This window comes from Magallana gigas, chromosome 7 (genome assembly GCF_963853765.1).
Source record: "Magallana gigas chromosome 7, xbMagGiga1.1, whole genome shotgun sequence".
NCBI classification, from domain to species: Eukaryota; Metazoa; Mollusca; class Bivalvia; order Ostreida; family Ostreidae; genus Magallana; species Magallana gigas.
Window position 1 is genome coordinate 5,343,126 of NC_088859.1, and position 22,346 is coordinate 5,365,471.

General features: G+C 39.3%; 1 protein-coding gene across 1 annotated transcript; it reads left to right on the top strand.

Annotated features, from left to right (window-relative positions):
* Positions 1-2,126: 2,126 nt before the first annotated feature.
* LOC105324653 (uncharacterized) lies at positions 2,127-22,129 on the top strand. The gene is made up of 26 exons (XM_066067803.1): positions 2,127-2,280; positions 2,600-2,714; positions 3,304-3,621; positions 3,767-3,899; positions 4,137-4,245; positions 4,534-4,618; positions 5,509-5,646; positions 6,223-6,337; positions 6,708-6,808; positions 7,226-7,423; positions 7,538-8,524; positions 8,663-8,830; positions 9,080-9,214; positions 12,485-12,633; positions 13,185-13,309; positions 13,850-14,025; positions 15,935-16,016; positions 16,092-16,298; positions 16,513-16,594; positions 17,048-17,155; positions 18,272-18,315; positions 19,060-19,162; positions 19,421-20,531; positions 20,762-21,540; positions 21,725-21,761; positions 21,851-22,129. The coding sequence occupies exons 1-26, from the start codon at positions 2,245-2,247 to the stop codon at positions 21,919-21,921; spliced, it is 5,712 nt and encodes a 1,903-aa protein (XP_065923875.1). The 5' UTR covers positions 2,127-2,244; the 3' UTR covers positions 21,922-22,129.
* Positions 22,130-22,346: the final 217 nt, after the last annotated feature.

The following is a 22,346-nucleotide window of genomic DNA, read 5'->3' on the forward strand; positions in this document are numbered from 1 at the left end:
TAAGTTATTGCATTGTGGACGACCTTAGATCTCTGACGGAAACTGCAAGACAAATCGGACCGATAACTAGGACAAACAATGTGCGCATATAAGACTTTTTTATCCCGTTAATAAAAATCCAAGTACTATAATTCATGAGACACTCAGATAATGATTTGGATTAGCGCCCCCTAGCGACTCCTGTCAGTATCGCATATATCGTTATATAGCTACATGACACAAAACAGATAACTTTATGTATTAATGTATTGTGTTTGAGACATCGCAGAATTCATTGACATTTTTATAAAAACATTATTTTTTCAAATTTTGTTTGATAGTTTGAGGCCTATATTCTATGACTTATAACCGTAGATAGGGGAATCGTATTTATAGATGTACTTAAGCGTTAGTCTGAGTACAATAAAACGACCCCTATCCATCGACCATTACCCAGAGCTCAGTGTACTAACGTATACATCATCACCCCACACACAGGGTCAGCTTCACACACAATAAAGATGCTAGCTATCGATTGCTGCCCTTAATTACCCAGAAGTAAATACAACCTTGCCAGGCCCTGTCCACGCATGGCTATAACTGGTGGATTCGGTGGCGGTGACAGACGATGACATGTATGTATCATTAGATGCTACTAAATATTGCATAAAACCACAATCATTTAGTTGTTATCGTGGTAACGGCAAGCATTAGAATATTTTTATGTATATACTAATATCACACTCCTCCAGCTCAAATTGTACTTGCTTCGTTATATTTATACTCTAGTCTAATGTTCCTACCAACAGTCAACAGTCACAGCCAGTTTTGCACAGAAACACTTCCTTTTTAAGGTTCTCCGATCCTCAGCATCAAAGTATTTTTTTCATCCTAAAAATGTTATTTATCCTTCAAACTTTATAAATAAAATTAAATAACAAGAAAGCTGATGGTATCCAGGCATTTTCCGAAGTTATTGCATTTTTTTCAGATGGATATAATGGAATAAATTTACAAGTTGATATCAAAATGCATGGCTCGAACCCCTTTACCTCTGTATAGTACATGTAGGTCTCCGTGGAGCCACTCAGCCAAGCAGTTTGTTGAATAACTATTTGTAATATTAACAGTAAAAGACTGATTAAATTTGCCTTTATAAAAGGCAGATTTATGGTTCGATGAAAAAAGTTCTGGATAATTCATTGGTGAAATGTTGGAAATCAAACTTGTATGGTTGAAGTTAAACACTGAAGAAACTTTGATTATTATTTATCATGGCGATTGAATGCTCTCTTAATATATTCTGGGCAATCCTAAAATCTTAGAGCAAATATCTGTGGTTATCAAACACAAGGCTCCATGAAATTTAAATTTATTGAATATTCCTAACTTTCGCTTTTGGTGCCGTGACCAGTCTCATTGAAAAGAAAAGTTTGTTGTGGTATAGGTAAAACTGCATGAGACCTTTTCAATTACCAAACTGTCTTCAGATGTTTGATAAGTAAAACAAAATTGCAACAAAAAATATTACACATGGAACAGTTTGATATCCCGGTCTTCAGTTATACAAATCGATCCTCTTACAATTGACTTTATGAGTGCAGATTTAATTTGTCGTCAGTGTTTAAACTACATTACGAAAGAAATACAATGAAAAATTAATCCTCACCAAATGTACATAAATCTATGGTGGTACTTATAAATATACAAAAAATTGTTATATTAATTGACTTAAACAAGTAAAATTTGAATAGCGTAAAATCATGACAATTCAATACATTTATCACTGACAGATACACGAATCATGGTAGCATTCAACCAAAATTTGACAGTAAAATTCCAATGTAAAATGTCATGATTCTCATGGAGCTGGCTTGTTTTCCTGCACTTATATTCAATGTTAGTAGAAAACAATGTCATTTTCAACGAAAAATTATAATTTACAGACTTAATTGAATTCTGTCTCTAACGAATATTGACCATATATGCACTTAATTGAAGCAAAGTCAACCTTCCTTTCAATTTCGCAAACGTCAGCCGTGTGCAGGTGGGCCCAATCATTTTGTGCGTTGTTTACAACTAACAATTTTAAAATCGGGATCGATGTTCAAATAATAACATTGCAGACGATAGCGAAGACCAGAGTCAAGCTAGCATAACATTTTTGTTTAGATTATATTTTTCTTAAATTATACTTGTACTATACTTTAAAATCCTTGAGTTAGTTCAGGATCTCTGCAACTTTTAAATGAAAGAAATCGAAATATGGTGCGGTATCGTGGACTAGATTACCTTTCGCTAGTAAGTCAACTCGCTTCAGTCCTCTTTGCTGTTAATGTCTTTAACATCTGAATGATATTAATGATCAAATGCTGGGATAGTGGCGCATCTTAAAGTATGAAAAAGTTCTATATTTAGGACCAATATGTTTGACATCTGAAACGGTGAAGTTATCAATACATATGTCTATTCTTGGAACTACACGCGTCGGTAGATATAAATCGGTAGAAATTCAACACAGTCTAAGTATAGACCAAACTATTGCTAATCTGGATCATTTCGATTGATTCTTCATTGAAGATATGAATGGCTTTTAAGTTCTTTAATTAATTATTGGAAGGTCAGACTAAAAAGGAAAGAATTTATAGCCAGAGCCCGACTGTCTCTGGCAGAAACATGCCAGCCTGTTCTCTCGGATCGAAGTCTTCACAGAATCAGACACCCTTGGGCTTCAGGTGAGGTATTAATTATATCCGCAGTCCTTAATTAAATCGACATTAAATTTTCTACAGACTTCAATAATCTATCCATCTTTTATAACGTTTTCTATATATAGATGTTATGAAAAATCATTCCAAACGCCTTGCTAATGATTTTTTTTTTAGTTTAATAAAGTCTGCCTTCAAAACAGCATTGGCTTTTCTGCCAATCTATTTCTAGCTATTGCCAATTATATATTTTCTAAAACTACATTCATGATATATTCTAAATATATTGATTAACAGTTACAAATATGGAGTGAATTAATTAAAGTAAAGTGCACTACAACAAGAGAGTGTGAAGTAATATTTCCTAAAAAGATGTATACATGAGCCTGAAACTTTTGAGATCACCTGAGCTAACCCCTAACCCCCCCCCCCCCCCCCCCCCAAAAAAAAAAAACAATGGAAAAAAAATAATAAAACTAAGATTGTATTGAGCTAACACTTGAAAAAGTGTAAAGGATATTGACAAGTAATAGCTGTATTCTTTTCTATACTATTATGTATGAATCTGAAAGATAGAAAAATTCCTTATATATAATTTATGGGTTTTTTTTCAAAGCCATCCCTGACCAGGCTCTGTTGTTAGGAGACCTTGAACAGCCTGATCCTCATATAGCCAAGCTGTTCACTTCATTGAAATCTGTAAAACACAACTCACTAGAGCTCTATGGTAGAGAGGTTTCAACCCTAAGCATCAACACTTCCCCTCCAGTCTCTGAGGGCCTGAGGACCAATGAGGACCAGGATGAGGCTGAGGACCATGGAGATTTTGACGAGTTGTATGGAGACTTTGACTTGGTTGACTTTGTTCACACAAAGGAAGAGGACAAAGATCTATTGTATACAGAGGAGTTTCGAACAGAGACACTTTGTTGGGGTACAACTGTTACAGGTCAAGTTCTGTCCCATCTTATGTTTACACCTAAAAGTACACTTATCTAGTGAAAGATTTTTTTAAGAGTAGACCAGCTTGGTTGAATAGAGTCTTAGTTATACAGAAACAATCTGTTGAAATGTTCTAGATGACCTCTTCGAGGATGTGACTCTTGACCTTGACCCTGTGACACCACATGTACCCTCACTGGGATCCCAAGTCCAGGGTCTGCAGCCTCTTCCCCTACTTGACCCCCTGCTGAATGGAGAAAGAGAGTGCAGGTCAAAGATTTTTCTATTTTTAAATCTAAATAAACACTGCATGCACTTAATGTCATCAGTAGAAGTTGCTATATTCTACCTCAATATAAGATGACTATTTATACTTTAAATACTAAGTACTAAATGCTTTCAATAGGTCAGTACCCAGTAACCACTCTGAGATTATTCTGATATATAGGTTCAAATTCTACTGTCCTTTAAATGATGCTGTGAAATTTTGGATTTTTGATTGGTTAGACATGAGCCCTTAGAACTTCATGTAGTGCCTGAGACCTCCGTCACATCACAGAATCAAACCCAGGAGGTGTTCACCAGGGAGGAGCGATTCCATGGGGAGAATTATTTGGTAACCATGACAACAGTGACCGTGTAGACCCACTGTGTCTTTATATCCCTCTCTACTCCTGTTTCTGGTCACACAGATTTAATGCATAGCCATCATTAGTTGGGCAATTATTATTTAATACTATTTTACAAACTTCTTTTTCAAATAATGAAGATGATATGTATTGATGTCTGACAAGCAGACCTGCATATGTCTATGTGCTGTTAGACTATTTCAATTGATGACCATAAAGGATGCTATTAATGTATAGACAAGTACATGTATGTAGATTAGTTTCATTGTTTACAGGAGAACCTTCTATTAAAGAACAGAGACCTGGTAGAGAGAGACTCCCACTTGACAAGCCTGGGTCAGCTGTCTCCATTACCCCTAGGTATCCACAATAATGACTTAATAAACTGTGTGTGTAGGCTGTTGGGAGGATGTAGGTATCCACAATGATGACTCAGCAAAGTGTGTGTGTAGGCTGTTGGGAGGATGTAGGTATCCACAATAATGACTCAGCAAACTGTGTGTGTAGGCTGTTGGGAGGATGTAAGTATCCACAATAATGACTTAGCAAACTGTGTGTAGGCTGTTGGGAGGATGTAGGTATCCACAATAATGACTAAGCAAACTGTGTCTGTAGGCTGTTGGAAGGATGTAGGTATCCACAATAATGACTCAGCAAACTATGTCTGTAGGCTGTTGGGAGGATGTAAGTATCCACAATGATGACTTAGCAAACTGTGACATAGGCTGTTGGGAGGATGTAGGTATCCACAATAATGACTAAGCCAACTGTGTCTGTAGGCTGTTGGGAGGATGTAGGTATCCACAATGATGACTCAGCAAACTATGTGTGTAGACTGTTGGGAGGATGTAGGTATCCACAATAATGACTTAGCAAACTGTGTGTGTAGACTGTTGGGAGGATGTAGGTATCCACAATAATGACTTAGCAAACTGTGTGTAGGCTGTTGGGAGGATGTAGGTATCCACAATAATGACTTAGCAAACTGTGTGTAGGCTGCTTGGAGGGTGTAGGTTACATGACTTAGATGACAAGGATAACTATCTGTTTTTGCTGTTCATTCACTATGCTGGTAGTACAACCTTTTCAGGTAGTATTTCATTGATGTTTTGCCCCAGGAGAGATGCAGGGTCAGATGAGCTGGAAGTTATTTGTAAAAGGAGCCACATCAAAATATATTAGTGTTTGAATTTTTAACAATGTGACATACTTCGGAGGCTTAACATAATGTTTTTTTGCTTTACTCATAGATGAGGGTACAGAGGACATAAAGATGGGGACTAGTGTTAAGCATTGCTGTCAGCTGGAGGAGTATGTGGTAAACCAACAGGCTGGGGGTCCCCCATTGTCATCAACAAAGGATCCCCATGTGAAGACCTGGAGCACAGGTTCATTTATACCTACAATATATCATTATGTTATTTGTAAATATTTAACAGTAAACTTGATCCAAAGAGCCTAATCATATCAAGTATTGATGGATATATATAATAGACATCATATCGCACATATAGAAAAATGAAGAGTAAAAATGGAGACATTAAATGTATTCCTCTAACAGAATACTTGTTCATCATACGGTATAGACATGAAATAGTTTAAATTCAAAATCTGATAGAATTTAAGATGCATCCTGTGCAATGTGACTGAATCCAAGGTTCTATAACTCTTGTACATGATAAGACAAGGGTGTAAATTACTTTGCTCTGTGCTGGTTTAGGAAATGTGATATTTGATATATATATCCAATTGCTGAAATACACATGTATATGGTTAACTATTAAAGACTAATCTTCAGTCAGGATGTAGATTTTCTAGATAATAATCAACCAGAGACAATTAGAACTGGTTGGCGGCGAGAAATATTTGGAAGGACGAGGTTAAATTCTCTCGAACTTTGCGAAGTTTCCCATGCAAATAAAAGTTGGTATATACAGTAGTTTATTATGGGTCTAATATTTTAGATCTAGAGAGCTGTAGCTGGCCTGAGGACTACAGTTTGGAGACCCCCGTTATAAAGTCCAGTCTGTCCGCTGATTTACTTACCGTGGGAGAACTCAAACCTCTAGCTCTCAAAAGGTATGGGTACTAGTTATGGGTACTAGTTACAGATACCTGTCAGCAGACTGGGCTCTCGATAGTGCTACCATAGGTATTCTCTTTGTGTGAGAGTAATTGGGAATTCTGGCTGGAACTTGAAAGCTCTAGCTCTGCTTTACAGGCCTTTGTTATGTCAGTTTTATAAAATCAATTTGCCTTTACTATAAGTTATTTAACTGATGTTATGACTGGGAACACATTTGTTTTCTACTTAACTAGAAAGATGAGTTTGGTATGAGTTTAATTAGCTACTTGAGTGAAATTTTTCAAACACCATTATAATTTAGAATTATACTAGCACTGTCTCATTTCTCTGTGCCCTGTGTAAAAGCTGTTTATGACTCCACAGAGGCAGGGAGTTTGTTTCACTGTCCAATTCTACACAACATCAACTATTACCATCAGACAGCCATTTTGACTTGTGCTGTGTAGAGAGATGCAGATTTTCTGGTATGTTTACTTATAAAGTATCAATCTCAGAGTGTACAGTTAATTTCATTTTTTTAGATTAGGGGCATGGAGAACAAATGTTTTATTGTTTTCACTGCTGGTTTTTGTTTTTTGTAAAAGTCTTATTTTATATACAGTAAATATAAGATATTCAGGCATGATAAATATTCAACTTATAGTGGATTTCTTATTTTACATGTGTACTTAATTCCACTATCAGATAGCGAGAATATGAAATTATCTAGTTTAAATCTGTGAAGAAAAATAATAGCAAGATTTTAAGAAGTGCAAATGGTGCTTTTTCCGATTTTACAAGGATATTAATTCCTTGCATTTAATCAGGAATTTACAGTATTCATGTATAATAAATGTGTGTTGTGACTAACAATGATCTGTCTTCGGTCTTTATCCACACAGAACCAGACATTGACAGAGTGGAACTCCTGCAGATGGAGAGACTAAACAAAGAGTGGAAGGCAGTGGCTGTATTGAAGTGGAATATGTGGAAGGTGGAGCTCAACTTGTGTTGGATTCTCCACCCTCCGACAGAGGAAAGACTGGATTTGAATGAAGCAGTGCTGGGGTACATGCGGAATGGGAGACAAAATCATAAAGGTACAAGTCAAAGTTTTAACCAACTGTCAAAGGCAGATAGATCAATGTATTTGTTCCTGAGCAGACAAGTAAAATTAATGCACATTTGCTTTAATGGTTAAAATTCATTTTCAGATTATCAAGAGATATTTCACAAAGAAATGTTTGAGTTGCCTCCCTTGGAATTGCCTGGACCTACAGTTAAAATCAAGGGGAAAGTGAATAATTCAAAACCATTTTCTGCTCTGTGTGATTCAGAGTACCAGCCGATGCATTTACCTCCAATCACAAAGCGTCTTGCACATACTGTCCCCTGCATAACTTCAGATAACAGCACAGTAGAAACTCTATATATTGACTTAGAAGAAGAGGCTTCACTGAGCCAAGGAGAAAGCAAAATCACAGAGCATGAAGGACAGTATCAGTGTTTGATTCCAAGGCCATTTAAGTTAAAAGATGGTGAGTGCACTAGCAATGTTTGTAGGACACTAGTGGAGACTCAATCACAAAGAGACGGCAGTGCCTCCGTACTAAAACATCAGGAGCTAAGCATCAGTAGCAGCCCAGCCCACAGAACTAGCCCACCTGTCTCACCTGTCCCACCTGTTTTACCTATCTCACCTGTATCCCTGAGCCCTGACAGAATCCTGTCACTCCGCTCTCTACAGGATCCTTTCTTGGACTCCCCTGTTAAAACTGGTCAAAACAAAATGCAATTTATGAAAAACCAGCATGGTACACCAAAGGAGAATCCACATTTACAAAATATTCAGAAGACAGATTCCCATCAGCAGCACAGAAACTTAAACAGTGATAATTGTAAACCACTGTCAGACACACGGTCACACTCACCTGGGGGTGGAGAAGACACCCAAAGTAAAGGACAGATGAGGAGTCAGACCACCCCTCGAGAGAGTCAAACAGGGTCAAAGGTTAACCAATCACAATCACCCCCCACTCATGATGGCAGATGCCTGGGAGTTAATAACGTCACACAAACCACGCCCTTCTCTGATTTTCCCAAGGTCCGGAGAGGGAGAGAGCCGGGAACCACTCCACAGAAGAGTCCAAACAAGAGGCCATCAAAATCCAGGGTGAAATGTATCACCTACCAGCTGGAGTGTAGGTTGATTCAATGGAATCAATTAGACATCACTATAGACAATGCCCCAATGTCAGAGTACTGATCTTAGTACTTGTACTGGGTATATCAGTCAAATGATTGCGTTCTATAAGTAATTGTAATTGTTCTTATTTTAGATGAGTATCAACAAATCATCAGTCTGGTTACCCAGCATGCTTCCTATTTCATCACTTCCTTGGTGAACAGTGGTGACATTGACAAATCTATGACCTTCACCTCCCTGACCCCTGACCTCACAAGGTTTCTTGTCAAGGAAGTCACAAGTCAACCTGATAATGCACATTGTAAATTCCATTATAACATACCAACATTCTCATGTTAATTAACAAATTGAAAACGGAAATTTGAGCACAAATTTTTATGATAATGGGACAAGAAATGATTGTTGATGTAACAAAACTAAATTATATGTATAATATACCATTGAATGGGAAATTTAATTTTATTAACCCACAGCCTAAGGGTTGTTACATGTATATGCTAAAACAATTGAAATGGAGGAGTCATGGTTCCTTATTCATGTTTTTCTGTAGATGAGGAGCGGTATCGCTCCAGTCTGGCCCTCCACACTCTGTGCTGTGCTAGAGAGATGATAACCTTGGTTTGTCTGGAGTCAGGACTGGAACTTTTGTCTGTGATACAAGAGAAATACAGGGACCAGCTCAAAGGTAGAAATAGTGATACAAAAGAAATACAGGGACCAGCTTAAAGGTAGAAATAATGTACATAAGAAATACAGGGGCCAGCTTAAAGGTAGACATAGTGATACAAGAGAAATACAGGGGCCAGCTCAAAGGTAGAAATAGTGATACAAAAGAAATACAGGGCCCAGATTAAAGGTAGAAATAGTGATACAAGAGAAATACAGGGACCAGCTCAAAGGTAGAAATAGTGATGCAAGAGAAATACAGGGACCATCTTAAAGGTAGAAATAGTGATACAAGAGAAATACAGGGGCCAGCTCAAAGGTAGAACTAGTGATACAAGAGAAATACAGGGCCCAGATTAAAGGTAGAAATAGTGATACAAGAGAAATACAGGGACCAGCTCAAAGGTAGAAATAGGGGTACATGTATAATACATGCATTGCAGAATACCCCCATTACTTTAAGTTTTTATCAAATTTTTAAAAAGCTAAAATCTACACACACTTTTATCAATGAAATTTTTCATATCATTTTATTTTGGCTCTGAAAGTTTTTTATTTAAGATCTCATTTGCATCAAACACATGAAAAGAGAGAAGGTATGTTTTTTTTTCTTTTTATGTATATCTCAAACAGACATATTATATTACATTATGCATAAGTTGTCATGCATATCAGAAAAAATCAACAAGAGAAAAGTGTGTCTGCTTCAGCTTTTTCTTTTTAATTGTTGAAGATGTATAACAGGGGACAGTATGTAAATGCCTTAGTGCCTGCAGCATGCGTACGGAAGGTAACACTAGATAGCAGTTAGAATCAGATACAGCAGTAAGCTGGTGTCTGACCAATTTTTATATGTTCATAATGGAATATACTTTCTGATGTTTCAATACCTACCAACAAACTGACAGACACAGTAGAACCACTGGGGGGGTCAGATTCAATACCTACCAACAAAATGACAGACATAGTAGAACCACTGGGGGGGGTTCAGATTCAATACCTACCAACAAACTGACAGACATAGTAGAACCACTGGAGGGTTCAGATTCAATATCTTACCAACAAACTGACAGACACAGTAGAACCACTGGAGGGTTCAGATTCAATACCTACCAACAAAATGACAGACATAGTAGAACCACTGGGGGGGGGGGGGGGGGGGGGGGTTCAGATTCAATACCTACCAACAAAATGACAGACACAGTAGAACCACTGGGGGGGTTCAGATTCAATATCTTACCAACAAACTGACAGACACAGTAGAACCACTGGAGGGTTCAGATTCAATACCTACCAACAAAATGACAGACATAGTAGAACCACTGGGGGGGTTCAGATTCAATACCTACCAACAAACTGACAGACACAGTAGAACCACTGGAGGGTTCAGATTCAATACCTACCAACAAAATGACAGACATAGTAGAACCACTGGGGGGTTCAGATTCAATATCTTACCAACAAACTGACAGACATAGTAGAACCACTGGGGGGTTCAGATTCAATAGAACCACTGGGGGGTTCAGATTCAATATCTTACCAACAAACTGACAGATATAGTAGAACAAGTGAAGGGTTCAGATTCAATATCTTACCAACAAACTGACAGACATAGTAGAACCACTGGGGGGTTCAGATTCAATAGAACCACTGGGGGGTTCAGATTCAATATCTTACCAACAAACCGACAGACACAGTAGAACCACTGGGGGGTTCAGATTCAATATCTTACCAACAAACCGACAGATAAAGTAGAACCACTGGGGGGTTCAGATTCAATAGAACCACTGGGGGGTTCAGATTCAATATCTTACCAACAAACTGACAGACATAGTAGAACCACTGGGGGGTTCAGATTCAATAGAACCACTGGGGGGTTCAGATTCAATATCTTACCAACAAACTGACAGACACAGTAGAACCACTGGGGGGTTCAGATTCAATATCTTACCAACAAACTGACAGACACAGTAGAACCACTGGGGGGTTCAGATTCAATATCTTACCAACAAACTGACAGACACAGTAGAACCACTGGGGGGTTCAGATTCAATATCTTACCAACAAACTGACAGACATAGTAGAACCACTGGGGGGTTCAGATTCAATACCTACCAACAAACTGACAGATATAGTAGAACAAGTGAAGGGTTCAGATTCAATATCTTACCAACAAACCGACAGATATAGTAGAACCACTGGGGGGTTCAGATTCAATATCTTACCAACAAACTGACAGATATAGTAGAACCACTGGGGGGTTCAGATTCAATATCTTACCAACAAACTGACAGATATAGTAGAACCACTGGGGGGTTCAGATTCAATATCTTACCAACAAACCGACAGATATAGTAGAACCACTGGGGGGTTCAGATTCAATATCTTACCAACAAACTGACAGATATAGTAGAACCACTGGGGGGTTCAGATTCAATACCTACCAACAAACCGACAGATATAGTAGAACCACTGGGGGGTTCATATTCAATATCTTACCAACAAACTGACAGACACAGTAGAACCACTGGGGGGTTCAGATTCAATACCTACCAACAAACTGACAGACACAGTAGAACCACTGGGGGGTTCAGATTCAATATCTTACCAACAAACTGACAGATATAGTAGAACCACTGGGGGGTTCAGATTCAATATCTTACCAACAAACTGACAGATATAGTAGAACCACTGGGGGGTTCAGATTCAATATCTTACCAACAAACCGACAGATATAGTAGAACCACTGGGGGGTTCAGATTCAATACCTACCAACAAACTGACAGATATAGTAGAACCACTGGGGGGTTCAGATTCAATACCTATCAACAAACTGACAGACACAGTAGAACCACTGGGGGGTTCAGATTCAATATCTTACCAACAAACTGACAGTTACAGTAGAACCACTGGGGGGTCAGATTCAATATCTTACCAACAAACTGACAGACACAGTAGAACCACTGGGGGGGGGTTCAGATTCAATATCTTACCAACAAACTGACAGACACAGTAGAACCACTGGGGGGTTCAGATTCAATACCTACCAACAAACTGACAGACACAGTAGAACCACTGGGGGGTCAGATTCAATATCTTACCAACAAACTGACAGACACAGTAGAACCACTGGGGGGGTCAGATTCAATATCTTACCAACAAACTGACAGACACAGTAGAACCACTGGGGGGTTCAGATTCAATATCTTACCAACAAACCGACAGATATAGTAGAACAAGTAAAGGGTTCAGATTCAAGAAATAAATGCTTTGATACTTCTGACCACAGACTGTCTGGAGACCCTGAGACAGCGACTGTTGTCAGCCAAACTGTGGTGTGACCGGCGGGGAATCCTACACCCCAAGGTGTACCGGGCATGTCAAAGTGTCCTCCGTAAGTTGACCGGTAAAGACCCGGAGAGGCTCAGTCACACCAAGGTACCAGTCATACACTAACATTAACCTATTTAATCTACTGTGTACATCAAACCAGAATATAGCAATTATAGATATAGGAAACAAACAGCAATAATGAAATATTATTTTTTGTGTTTTAGCAAAATTCTAATATAAAACCTACAGAAAATATATAATTATAATATAAAAATTTATGTATACATAATGATGAAATTCCTACACATTTTTTCATTTACAGTAGGTTATTTTGAGCTTCTGTTTTATAAATATCTTTACAAATTTGCTATAAATGAATTATAAATAATGGATGAAACAATAGTTTTCCTTTTGTTCCCTAAATCAAACAGTTTTGCTGAATGTGAAACAGATCTTAACAAAACTTACTGGAAAATAGTATAAGGGTAGAACTTAATAAATGGAGGTCAGATCATGGCCAGGGTACAAATATATTACTGCAATTTTACCCCAAAATAAAAATTTTAATTTATTAATTGAATATGTACTTTATCATTCAAAATATATTTTACTTTATTATACATGTACTGAGATACATTTGTACAAATCAAACTCAGATTCTAGTGATTTTGAGTAAAGACCTTGACAGTTTGGTCAGCACACTGGGGCACAATCTACAGAGGGTAGATGGGGTCAAAGTTCACATCCAGGTCACAGGAAACTGCCAGAGTGTTCTAGACAAGTAAGTTTTACAATGAACTGAACTATTCACCAGTCACCCCAGCCACAGGCACCTGAAGCATGGTTCCTAACCTCCTTCCTTTTTTAGCAGGGATGATCTATTGTAGATATGTTATCACATTTATATCTTTATTGGTATATTCATCTCACACTTTTCTCATGTAATAGTGACTGGCCTCTTCAGATATAATAATATTTACTTTTGTGTAAATGTATTTTTTTTATATTGGTGGTAAGAATTAATCCCACAGTAAAAGAAAAATCTGTATCCATAATTCAGGTGCCTGACACCCCAGCTTGACCTGGAGGTATTTGTTCTGGTTTTTTCTTGAAGAACTATGTATTTAAGTGTAAATTTGGAATATCATTGTTAGTTGTTTGATATAATAGGAGGATGCTTTTGATTGGGATGGTTGATATACTGATATAACCCCCCCCCCCCCCCCCCCCCAAATTTGGGAAAACATGCCAGTCTGGAGTTTCCAGTGTAAAGCAGTGTACTAAAGTCGACGAATTGGCCGAACACTGACTTCTGTTGTAGTTTGGACCACTGTAACTGCATGCTGCTACAGGAGGAGCAGATCGGGTCAGACTTTCCATGGTCCCAGTTTTGTCTCGTGCTGGAGTACGAGGGGAACAGGTTCTCGGAGCTGTGTGAGCGTCAGAACATCTCCTACAGACACTTCTCCTACTCTGCTCCTACCACTAATGGTACAGGTCAGTACACAGAACATCTCCTACAGACACTTCTCCTACCATTAATGGTACAGGTCATTATACAGAACATCTCCTACAGACACTTCTCCTACCACTAATGGTACAAGTCAGTACACAGGATATCTCCTACTGACACTTCTCCTACCACTAATGGTACAAGTAAGTACACAGGATATCTCCTACAGACACTTCTCCTACCACTAATGGTACAGGTCAGTACACAGGACATCTCCTACTGACACTTTTCCTACTCTACTCCTACCACTAATGGTACATGTCAGTACACAGGATATCTCCTACAGACACTTCTCTTAACACTAATGGTACAAGTCAGTACACAGAACATCTCCTACAGACACTTCTCCTACTCTACTCCTACCACTAATGGTACGGGTCAGTACACAAAACATCTACTACAGACACTTCTCCTACCACTAATGGTACGGGTCAGTACACAGAACATCTCCTACAGACACTTCTCCTACCACTAATGGTACGGGTCAGTACACAGAACATCTACTACAGACACTTCTCCTACTCCAGTCCTACCACTAATGGTGCATGTCAGTACACAGGATATCTCCTACAGACACTTCTCCTACCACTAATGGTACAGGTCAGTACACAAAACATCTACTACAGACACTTCTCCTACTCCAGTCCTACCACTAATGGTGCATGTCAGTACATAGGATATCTCCTACAGACACTTCTCCTACTCTACTCCTACCACTAATGGTACAGGTCAGTACACAAAACATCTACTACAGATACTTCTCCTACTCCAGTCCTACCACTAATGGTGCATGTCAGTACACAGGATATCTCCTACAGACACTTCTCCTACCACTAATGGTACAAGTCAGTACACAGAACATCTCCTACAGACACTTCTCCTACTCTACTCCTACCACTAATGGTACGGGTCAGTACACAAAACATCTACTACAGACACTTCTCCTACCACTAATGGTACGGGTCAGTACACAGAACATCTCCTACAGACACTTCTCCTACCACTAATGGTACGGGTCAGTACACAGAACATCTACTACAGACACTTCTCCTACTCCAGTCCTACCACTAATGGTACAAGTCAGTACACAGGATATCTCCTACAGACACTTCTCCTACCACTAATGGTACAGGTCAGTACACAAAACATCTCCTACAGACACTTCTCCTACTCTACTCCTACCACTTATGGTACATGTCAGTACACAAAACATCTACTACAGACACTTCTCCTACCACTAATGGTACGGGTCAGTACACAGAACATCTCCTACAGACACTTTTCCTACCACTCATGGTACAGGTCAGTACACAGAACATCTCCTACAGACACTTCTTCTACCACTAATGGTAAAGGTCAGTACACAGAACATCTCCTACAGACACTTCTCCTACCACTTATGGTACAGGTCAGTACACAGAACATCTCCTTCAGACACTTTTCCTACCACTAATGGTACAGAGCAGTACATGGAACATCTCCTACAGACACTTCCTACCACTAATGGTAAAGGTCAGTACACAGAACATCTCCTACAGACACTTTTCCTACCACTAATGGTACAGAGCAGTACATGGGACATCTCCTACAGATACTTCTCCTACCACTAATGGTACAGGTCAGTACACAGAACATCTCCTACAGACACTTCTCCTACCACTAATGGTACATGTCAGTACACAGAACATCTCCTACAGACACTTCTCTTACCACTAATGGTACAAGTCAGTATATTGTAAGTACTTCAATCATTATCCCATTGTTTTACTGTACAGGAGACACTTGTTCCTCTATTTATGTATATTTTTCTTTCTCTCATATGAAAGCTTGATTTAGTTTTACTCTGAACTCTTTATGAATCCTTGATGAATTTCAATTTTATTTTTATTTCAGCTATAAGTATAACACAATTCAACGTAACTATAGTATGCTCCAAAGCAGTGCCAGAAAACTTTGTCCATATATTAGAATCCAAGTAAGTCAAATACAGAAAAGCTCTCATATTTAACAGATATGGGTCTACTTGATATTAACATTTGGTGACTTTTAGATATGGAGTGACCTGTCTGTACAGAAGCTGTTGGGCGGGGCTGACCCTCCCACACATTGTGATTGACGAGCTGACTGCTGTAGTGATGTATGATGTGTCAGCCATAGGGACAGAGTTCTCTCCCTTACTGAGAGTACTCTCCCTCCTCGCCCAACAGTTCAGAGACATCCTTATAATTGGCAGCACCCACAACTTTACCCAGCCACTGTAAGTCTGGTCCTCAGAGATATTATAAAAGGACCTTATTCCAATATTGAACCAATATAGTAAAACTCATGACAAACATGGACATAGAGATTTAACTTTGTATAACTTTTATCAATGGTGCAGCAATATTATGATCACCACACAATTCTTTCCTCTTTGACCCCAATGTGTTTGGTTTATCCATGTTTCCCTGTACTTGTTAATTCTTTGCTAGGTTGAAGCTAAGACAGCACCAACAAAAGCTGAATTTCTTCCTAGGCCGAGCTGTGTCCAAAGTCCCTGATCTACAGTTTAAGGTGAGATGACAACAGACGAGTCAGTGTGTGAAAAAAGACTGATGGATTAAAAAAATCTTTGACCATTAACTAGTACTGTTAAAGGAGGCTGGAGGGTCAACAAATTATCAATCAGATCTTTCCTTAATTTTTAGATCTGATACTTTTAGCCATAAACTGTAGGCGCCATTTAGTACAGAAAAATTCTAAATACTTTGGCTTCAAAATTTGAGTCTTAATTTTCCTATACCTTATATTGATCTCTTCTCCTCAAGGAGATTATTATAGTCAAGAAATTGCGCTTTTAATTATCTAAAGACTAAAAATGGCCACAACCAATGAGCCTTCTTAATTATCCTATATGCATTTAGGAGTTCTGCGTTTTTTCATTACTGATACATGTAGAAGGTTTAATTATCTTGTTTTTGAGATATGATTATGAAAGCATTGAAGATTACTGCATTTGTTCATAAGGTAGTGACCAGTGATGACTTACAGAAGACGGCAGAGATGGTGATCCGTGTGTGTCGGCTCGTGTTGACGACAGATGACCAGAACTGGATGGCAGCCTCACCCTCCCAGGTAAAGCACCCCCTCACCCTCCCAGGTATAGCATCACCTCAACCTCCCAGGTATAGCATCACCTCAACCTCCCAGATATAGTATCGCCTCAACCTCCCAGGTATAGCATCACCTCACCCTCCCAGATATAGCATCACCTCACCCTCCCAGGTAAAGCACCCCCTCACCCTCCCAGATAGAGCATCACCTCACCCTCCCAGGTATAGCATCACCTCGCCTTCCCAGGGATAGCACCCCCTCACCCTCCCAGGTATAGCATCACCTCACCCTCCCAGGTATAGCATCACCTCGCCTTCCCAGGGATAGCATTCCCTCACCCTCCCAGATAGAGCATCACCTCACCCTCCCAGGTATAGCATCACCTCGCCTTCCCAGGTATAGCATCACCTCGCCTTCCCAGGGATAGCATTCCCTCACCCTCCCAGATATAGCATCACCTCACCCTCCCAGATAGAGCATCTCCTCACCCTCCCAGGTATAGCACTCCCTCACCCTCCCAGGTATAGTATCGCCTCACCCTCCCAGGTATAGCATCGCCTCACCCTCCAAGGTATGGCATTGTGGCATTGACCAGGACACTTCCTCCTGCTGTATAGTAGAGCCTACACACAAGGTGGCTTCTACATCTGCCCACTGCCTGTATCACTACTCCTTGTTACTCCTCTCTTGTCCAGATGTTCAATGGCTGCTTTACATGTTTGCCTCTGTGTTCAGTGTACCCTTTTATTTGCCCATTTTCTTTCTTCCCTGATGTTGTCTATTTTTTCTGTTTTCTCCTATTCTCATCTGGAAATGGATGCTCTCTAGATCTCTCTTTGAACATCTGGACCATTTTTTTGACAAATAATGGAGAACTTCCCTATTCAGCTTTAATTATTGTTGTTATCTTGCATTTACATGATGCATTTACTTATCATTTAGAATTTAAGATACTACATATATGATCATTTTTACCAGTATCATTAATTGAAAGGTAGCTCACGTAATCAACTTTTTACATACTAATAAAAAATTTAACCATTTTTTGAGGCTAATTTAAAGACTATGATACTTAATTTTCAAATACATGAATTGTAAATTTAACTGATTTAATGTTTTAATTGTCTTTTACTGTAGGAGGAAGAATTTCTGACTGCAATTCCTTGCATCAATCCCATCTTGTATGTATTCACTACACCAGATAAGTAAAAGAATGGGCCATGTTTACAGTGTCTATTGTGTATGTAGTGTCTATTGTGTATGTAGTGTCTATTGTGTTTACAGTGTCTATTGTGTTTACAGTGTCTATTGTATTTGCAGTGTCTATTGTGTATGTAGTGTCTATTGTGTATGTAGTGTCTATTGTGTTTACAGTGTCTATTGTGTTTACAGTGTCTATTGTGTTTACAGTGTCTATTGTGTTTGTAGTGTATATTGTGTATGTAGTGCCTATTGTGTATGTAGTGTCTATTGTGTTTACAGTGTCTATTGTGTTTGTAGTGTATATTGTGTATGTAGTGTCTATTGTGTATGTAGTGTCTATTGTGTATGTAGTGTCTATTATGTTTGCAGTGTTTATTGTGTTTGCAGTGTCTATTGTGTTTACAGTGTCTATTGTATTTGCAGTGTCTATTGTGTATGTAGTGTCTATTGTGTATGTAGTGTCTATTGTGTTTACAGTGTCTATTGTGTTTACAGTGTCTATTGTGTATGTAGTGTCTATTGTGTATGTAGTGTCTATTGTGTATGTAGTGTCTATTGTGTTTGCAGTGTTTATTGTGTTTGCAGTGTCTATTGTGTTTGCAGTGTCTATTTTGTCTGCAGTGTCTGTTATGTCTGCACTGTCTATTTTGTTTGTAGTGTCTATAATTATTTACAGTGTCCATCATGTTTGCAGTGTCTATCAGTGTCTGTTTTGCTTGCAGTGCACAGAAAATGCTTCAGATCCTGTCCCTACAGTCCATCACTGATCTCCACCCCCATCAGCTGGCCCGGCTGTTCCCCAGCACTCCCAGGAGGATCATACAGGTCTGTCTGAGTCTGCTGTAGGAGTGGTAACAGCAAACAATCCTGTGGAATCATTTTTATTTTTGAGGGTCAATGTTTTTGGGTATCCAAAATTTGTCCTGGTTCATGGGGATTTAATTGTATTGGTAGAATAAACAGGATAATTTTAATAAAATATTAAACAAATGATTGTGTATAGGTTTGTTGGGATGAAAAATCATGGGCAAGGGTTACCCACAAAAGCCATGAACATTCACAATCCATTTTTATATTATCTAGATGTTTTATGAAGCTCTGGACAAACTGAGGACAGAGCAATGTGTGCAAGGGAGAAAACTCTTGGAAGAACCTGTACAGGTCAGTGGGGAGATAAACGGTACCTCCCCCCTCCCCACAGACAGACACACCTTGTTTTGGGATAGTCAGGAGGGGGCCACTCAGGAACCACTCCGTCCTGAGGAACAGTTAGCTGCCCCTGTCAGGACTAGTAGTTGTCAGCCACGTAACCCTCCAAACAACGTACACATTAACACTGGTGCCCTGCTCCCCCGGGAAGACTCAGACTACACCACTGATACTCTCGCTCACAGCTGCAACTTGGAATCTCCAAATGAGTTTGTTCGGGCTCAGACAGGGTTTGAGCAAGAAGAGAGCTCCTATATAGAGGAGCTCGGGAGGGTTGTTAGCAGGCAAGCACTTGATGAAAGGGGAGATTCAGAAGAGAATCAGTCCCCACTCAAGCAAACTCAGGGAGTTAACACACTGGTACATGCACCATTGAGAAATCATCATAACATGACACAATTAGAGCAAAATAATTCTGTCAACTCTGAAGAAAACTGGTGCATGCAAGATACTGCAATATATAAAGCAAAAAACAATTTAACTTCAAAATCTACCACTCAAGAAATTCCTAACTTCAGTACAAAGAGTTTTGAGCAAATTCAGTCATTCTCTCAGAGGATTCCCACCCCAGAGGATCTATTTACGGAAGACATTGGAGATATTCCAGCAGCTAGTCACAGGTACATGTATCAGGATTTTCAAAGTGCTGAATGCAGTCCTAATACTAGAGTGAACTCTTATGCTCCTGAAGTTTTGTACCATGTTGGTAGTGGTAGTGGTCCTGCGAAACATGATCCTGCACACCTGGCAGAGGAAGACTCGGGGAGGATTCACACCTGCACTGTGAACAACCCACCAGTGTCGTACATAGTCTGTGATGAGGCACAACCAGAATCGGTGGACTTTCAGGACAATCTGATCGCCACAACTCGACAGCTGCTGAAGCAGGCCGCCATGACGGCCAGTGACAGGATCTTTCCTAGAACAGGCCCTAGAAAAGTGAGCATTGGCCTGGCTAGGCCACTCAGACAGCCCAAGTCTCAGGGTAAGAATGCTGCTCTATGCCATAACTGCAGCAAGTCAGAGCTATCAAGTATAACTTAGTTAAAGCAAAGTTGGTTCAATTTCCTTTTACTTTTACAACGTATGAGATATAAATAATTCTCAAAACAAATCAAAGTTGTTCATCCCTGGTTCTTCTAACCGAAGAGTGTAGATCTTGGCATTATATACTTTGCAATACATACATCATGTAATTGTTATTTTCTGTTGTAGTGACCCCTGATCATGAAATCCAAGATGCAGTAATCCCCCCCTCGATGAATTCACAGAATCAGAACCTCAACTTTTCAGGAGTGACAGCTCAACTAACCACTAATCCACACAATGCTCAACAAACCACTACTGCTCAACACAAAACTCCCCTGGTGGCTAATCCAGTGCTTGAGGAGATACCCAGTGCTGAGCTTTCTAAAGAAGCATTATTGTCCAACCACCGGAAACAAGGAATGACACAGTATAGAGAGAGTCGGGAGGGAGGATGGATTCATTCAAGTAATCATGACTCGGTTAAGACAGATCAGGGTCGGTGGACTACAGACAGTCAGCTGTCCGAGCCGTATAGACACCACTCTCTGAGTCACTGTCGGTACACTGACTGTAATGACTTCATGGACAATGTAGACAGTGATCAGCGAGTGGACAGCAAGGAAACAACACAACAGACAGAGTGGCTGCCTTCCTGTAGACAGACTTACATCCTATCACATGACAGTTCCAGCACCCCATGTCAATATAACTTACCTAACACTCAGAGAAATCAGCACATACCTAACACTCAGGGAAATGACTCTGTTGTGGAATCAACACATGTAACTTTGAGGACCAGGCAAGATTACGTCCCTTTTCACAGTGGCCAACAAAACTGTATTGAAGGAGGGGAGGAGGTTATACACAATGGCCGGCAGAACCGTACTAAGGGAGGGGAGGCGGAGAGGTGGCCGGGATATGATTCTCCTCCAATGGATATGGAGTACGAGTTTGAACCAATACAGGTATCTACAATTACCACTATCTATACTTACTACACTAACCCAGTTATTTTGATGATACCTTTTTGTTTCTTTCATTAGAAACTTGCAAATTCTTAAAGGATCTTATTCCTGTTATGATACAGGTATATCCATATTATAAGCATTTTATCTATAACAGCAATATTTTCTTTCGGTGTATTTTTAGGACTCGGAGAACTTTCAGAGCTGGAAAATCTCTCAAGGTATCCCATAATTTTACAAATCCTGGCTGATATTAAATTCTCTTCCATACGAAACAGAGCCCACTGTCTCCATGTTATTGTACTTGCAGGCCCCAGTCAGAAGAAGCTCTACTACCAGCGCGTCCCTAACTCCAAACAGAGCAAGCTGGTCTTCAAGTGATTGTGTGATGCTGTGGCTAACGCAGGATTCATGTGTGGATGAACAGATCGTAGTGATTGTGTGGATTATCAGATCTTGGTGAATGTGTGGATTATCAGATTTCCTGAATGTTACAATGCACTGATTAATCTGTGTTGTGAAGGGGTTAGCAAATGTATGCTGGTACATCTCTATACACTGTACCAATTTGATTTCTGTTGTCATATCTGTACTTGTTAAAAAATATTGCAAATATTTGAATCTATTTGTTTTCAATAATCAATTCAATCACCAAGAGACTTAATGAGTCAATGTTTTCACCTCTTTCATGAAAATTATTATTTCAGAATAATTATAACTAACTTCTTGATATATAACCAGAACTTGTACATGTAATTGATTGTGAAAAGATTTCCACACAAAAACTCTATGAAAGCTTGCTTCAT

What these genes read in the sequence shown, in the direction of transcription:
- LOC105324653 (XM_066067803.1), top strand. Translation starts at nt 2,245, where the DNA reads ATGGTGCGGTATCGTGGACTAGATTACCTTTCGCTA. An exon ending in TGGGAGACAAAATCATAAAG is followed by an intron (nt 7,424 to 7,537) that starts GTACAAGTCAAA and finishes ATTCATTTTCAG; the next exon opens with ATTATCAAGAGATATTTCAC. An exon ending in TGCCAGAGTGTTCTAGACAA is followed by an intron (nt 13,310 to 13,849) that starts GTAAGTTTTACA and finishes CTTCTGTTGTAG; the next exon opens with TTTGGACCACTGTAACTGCA.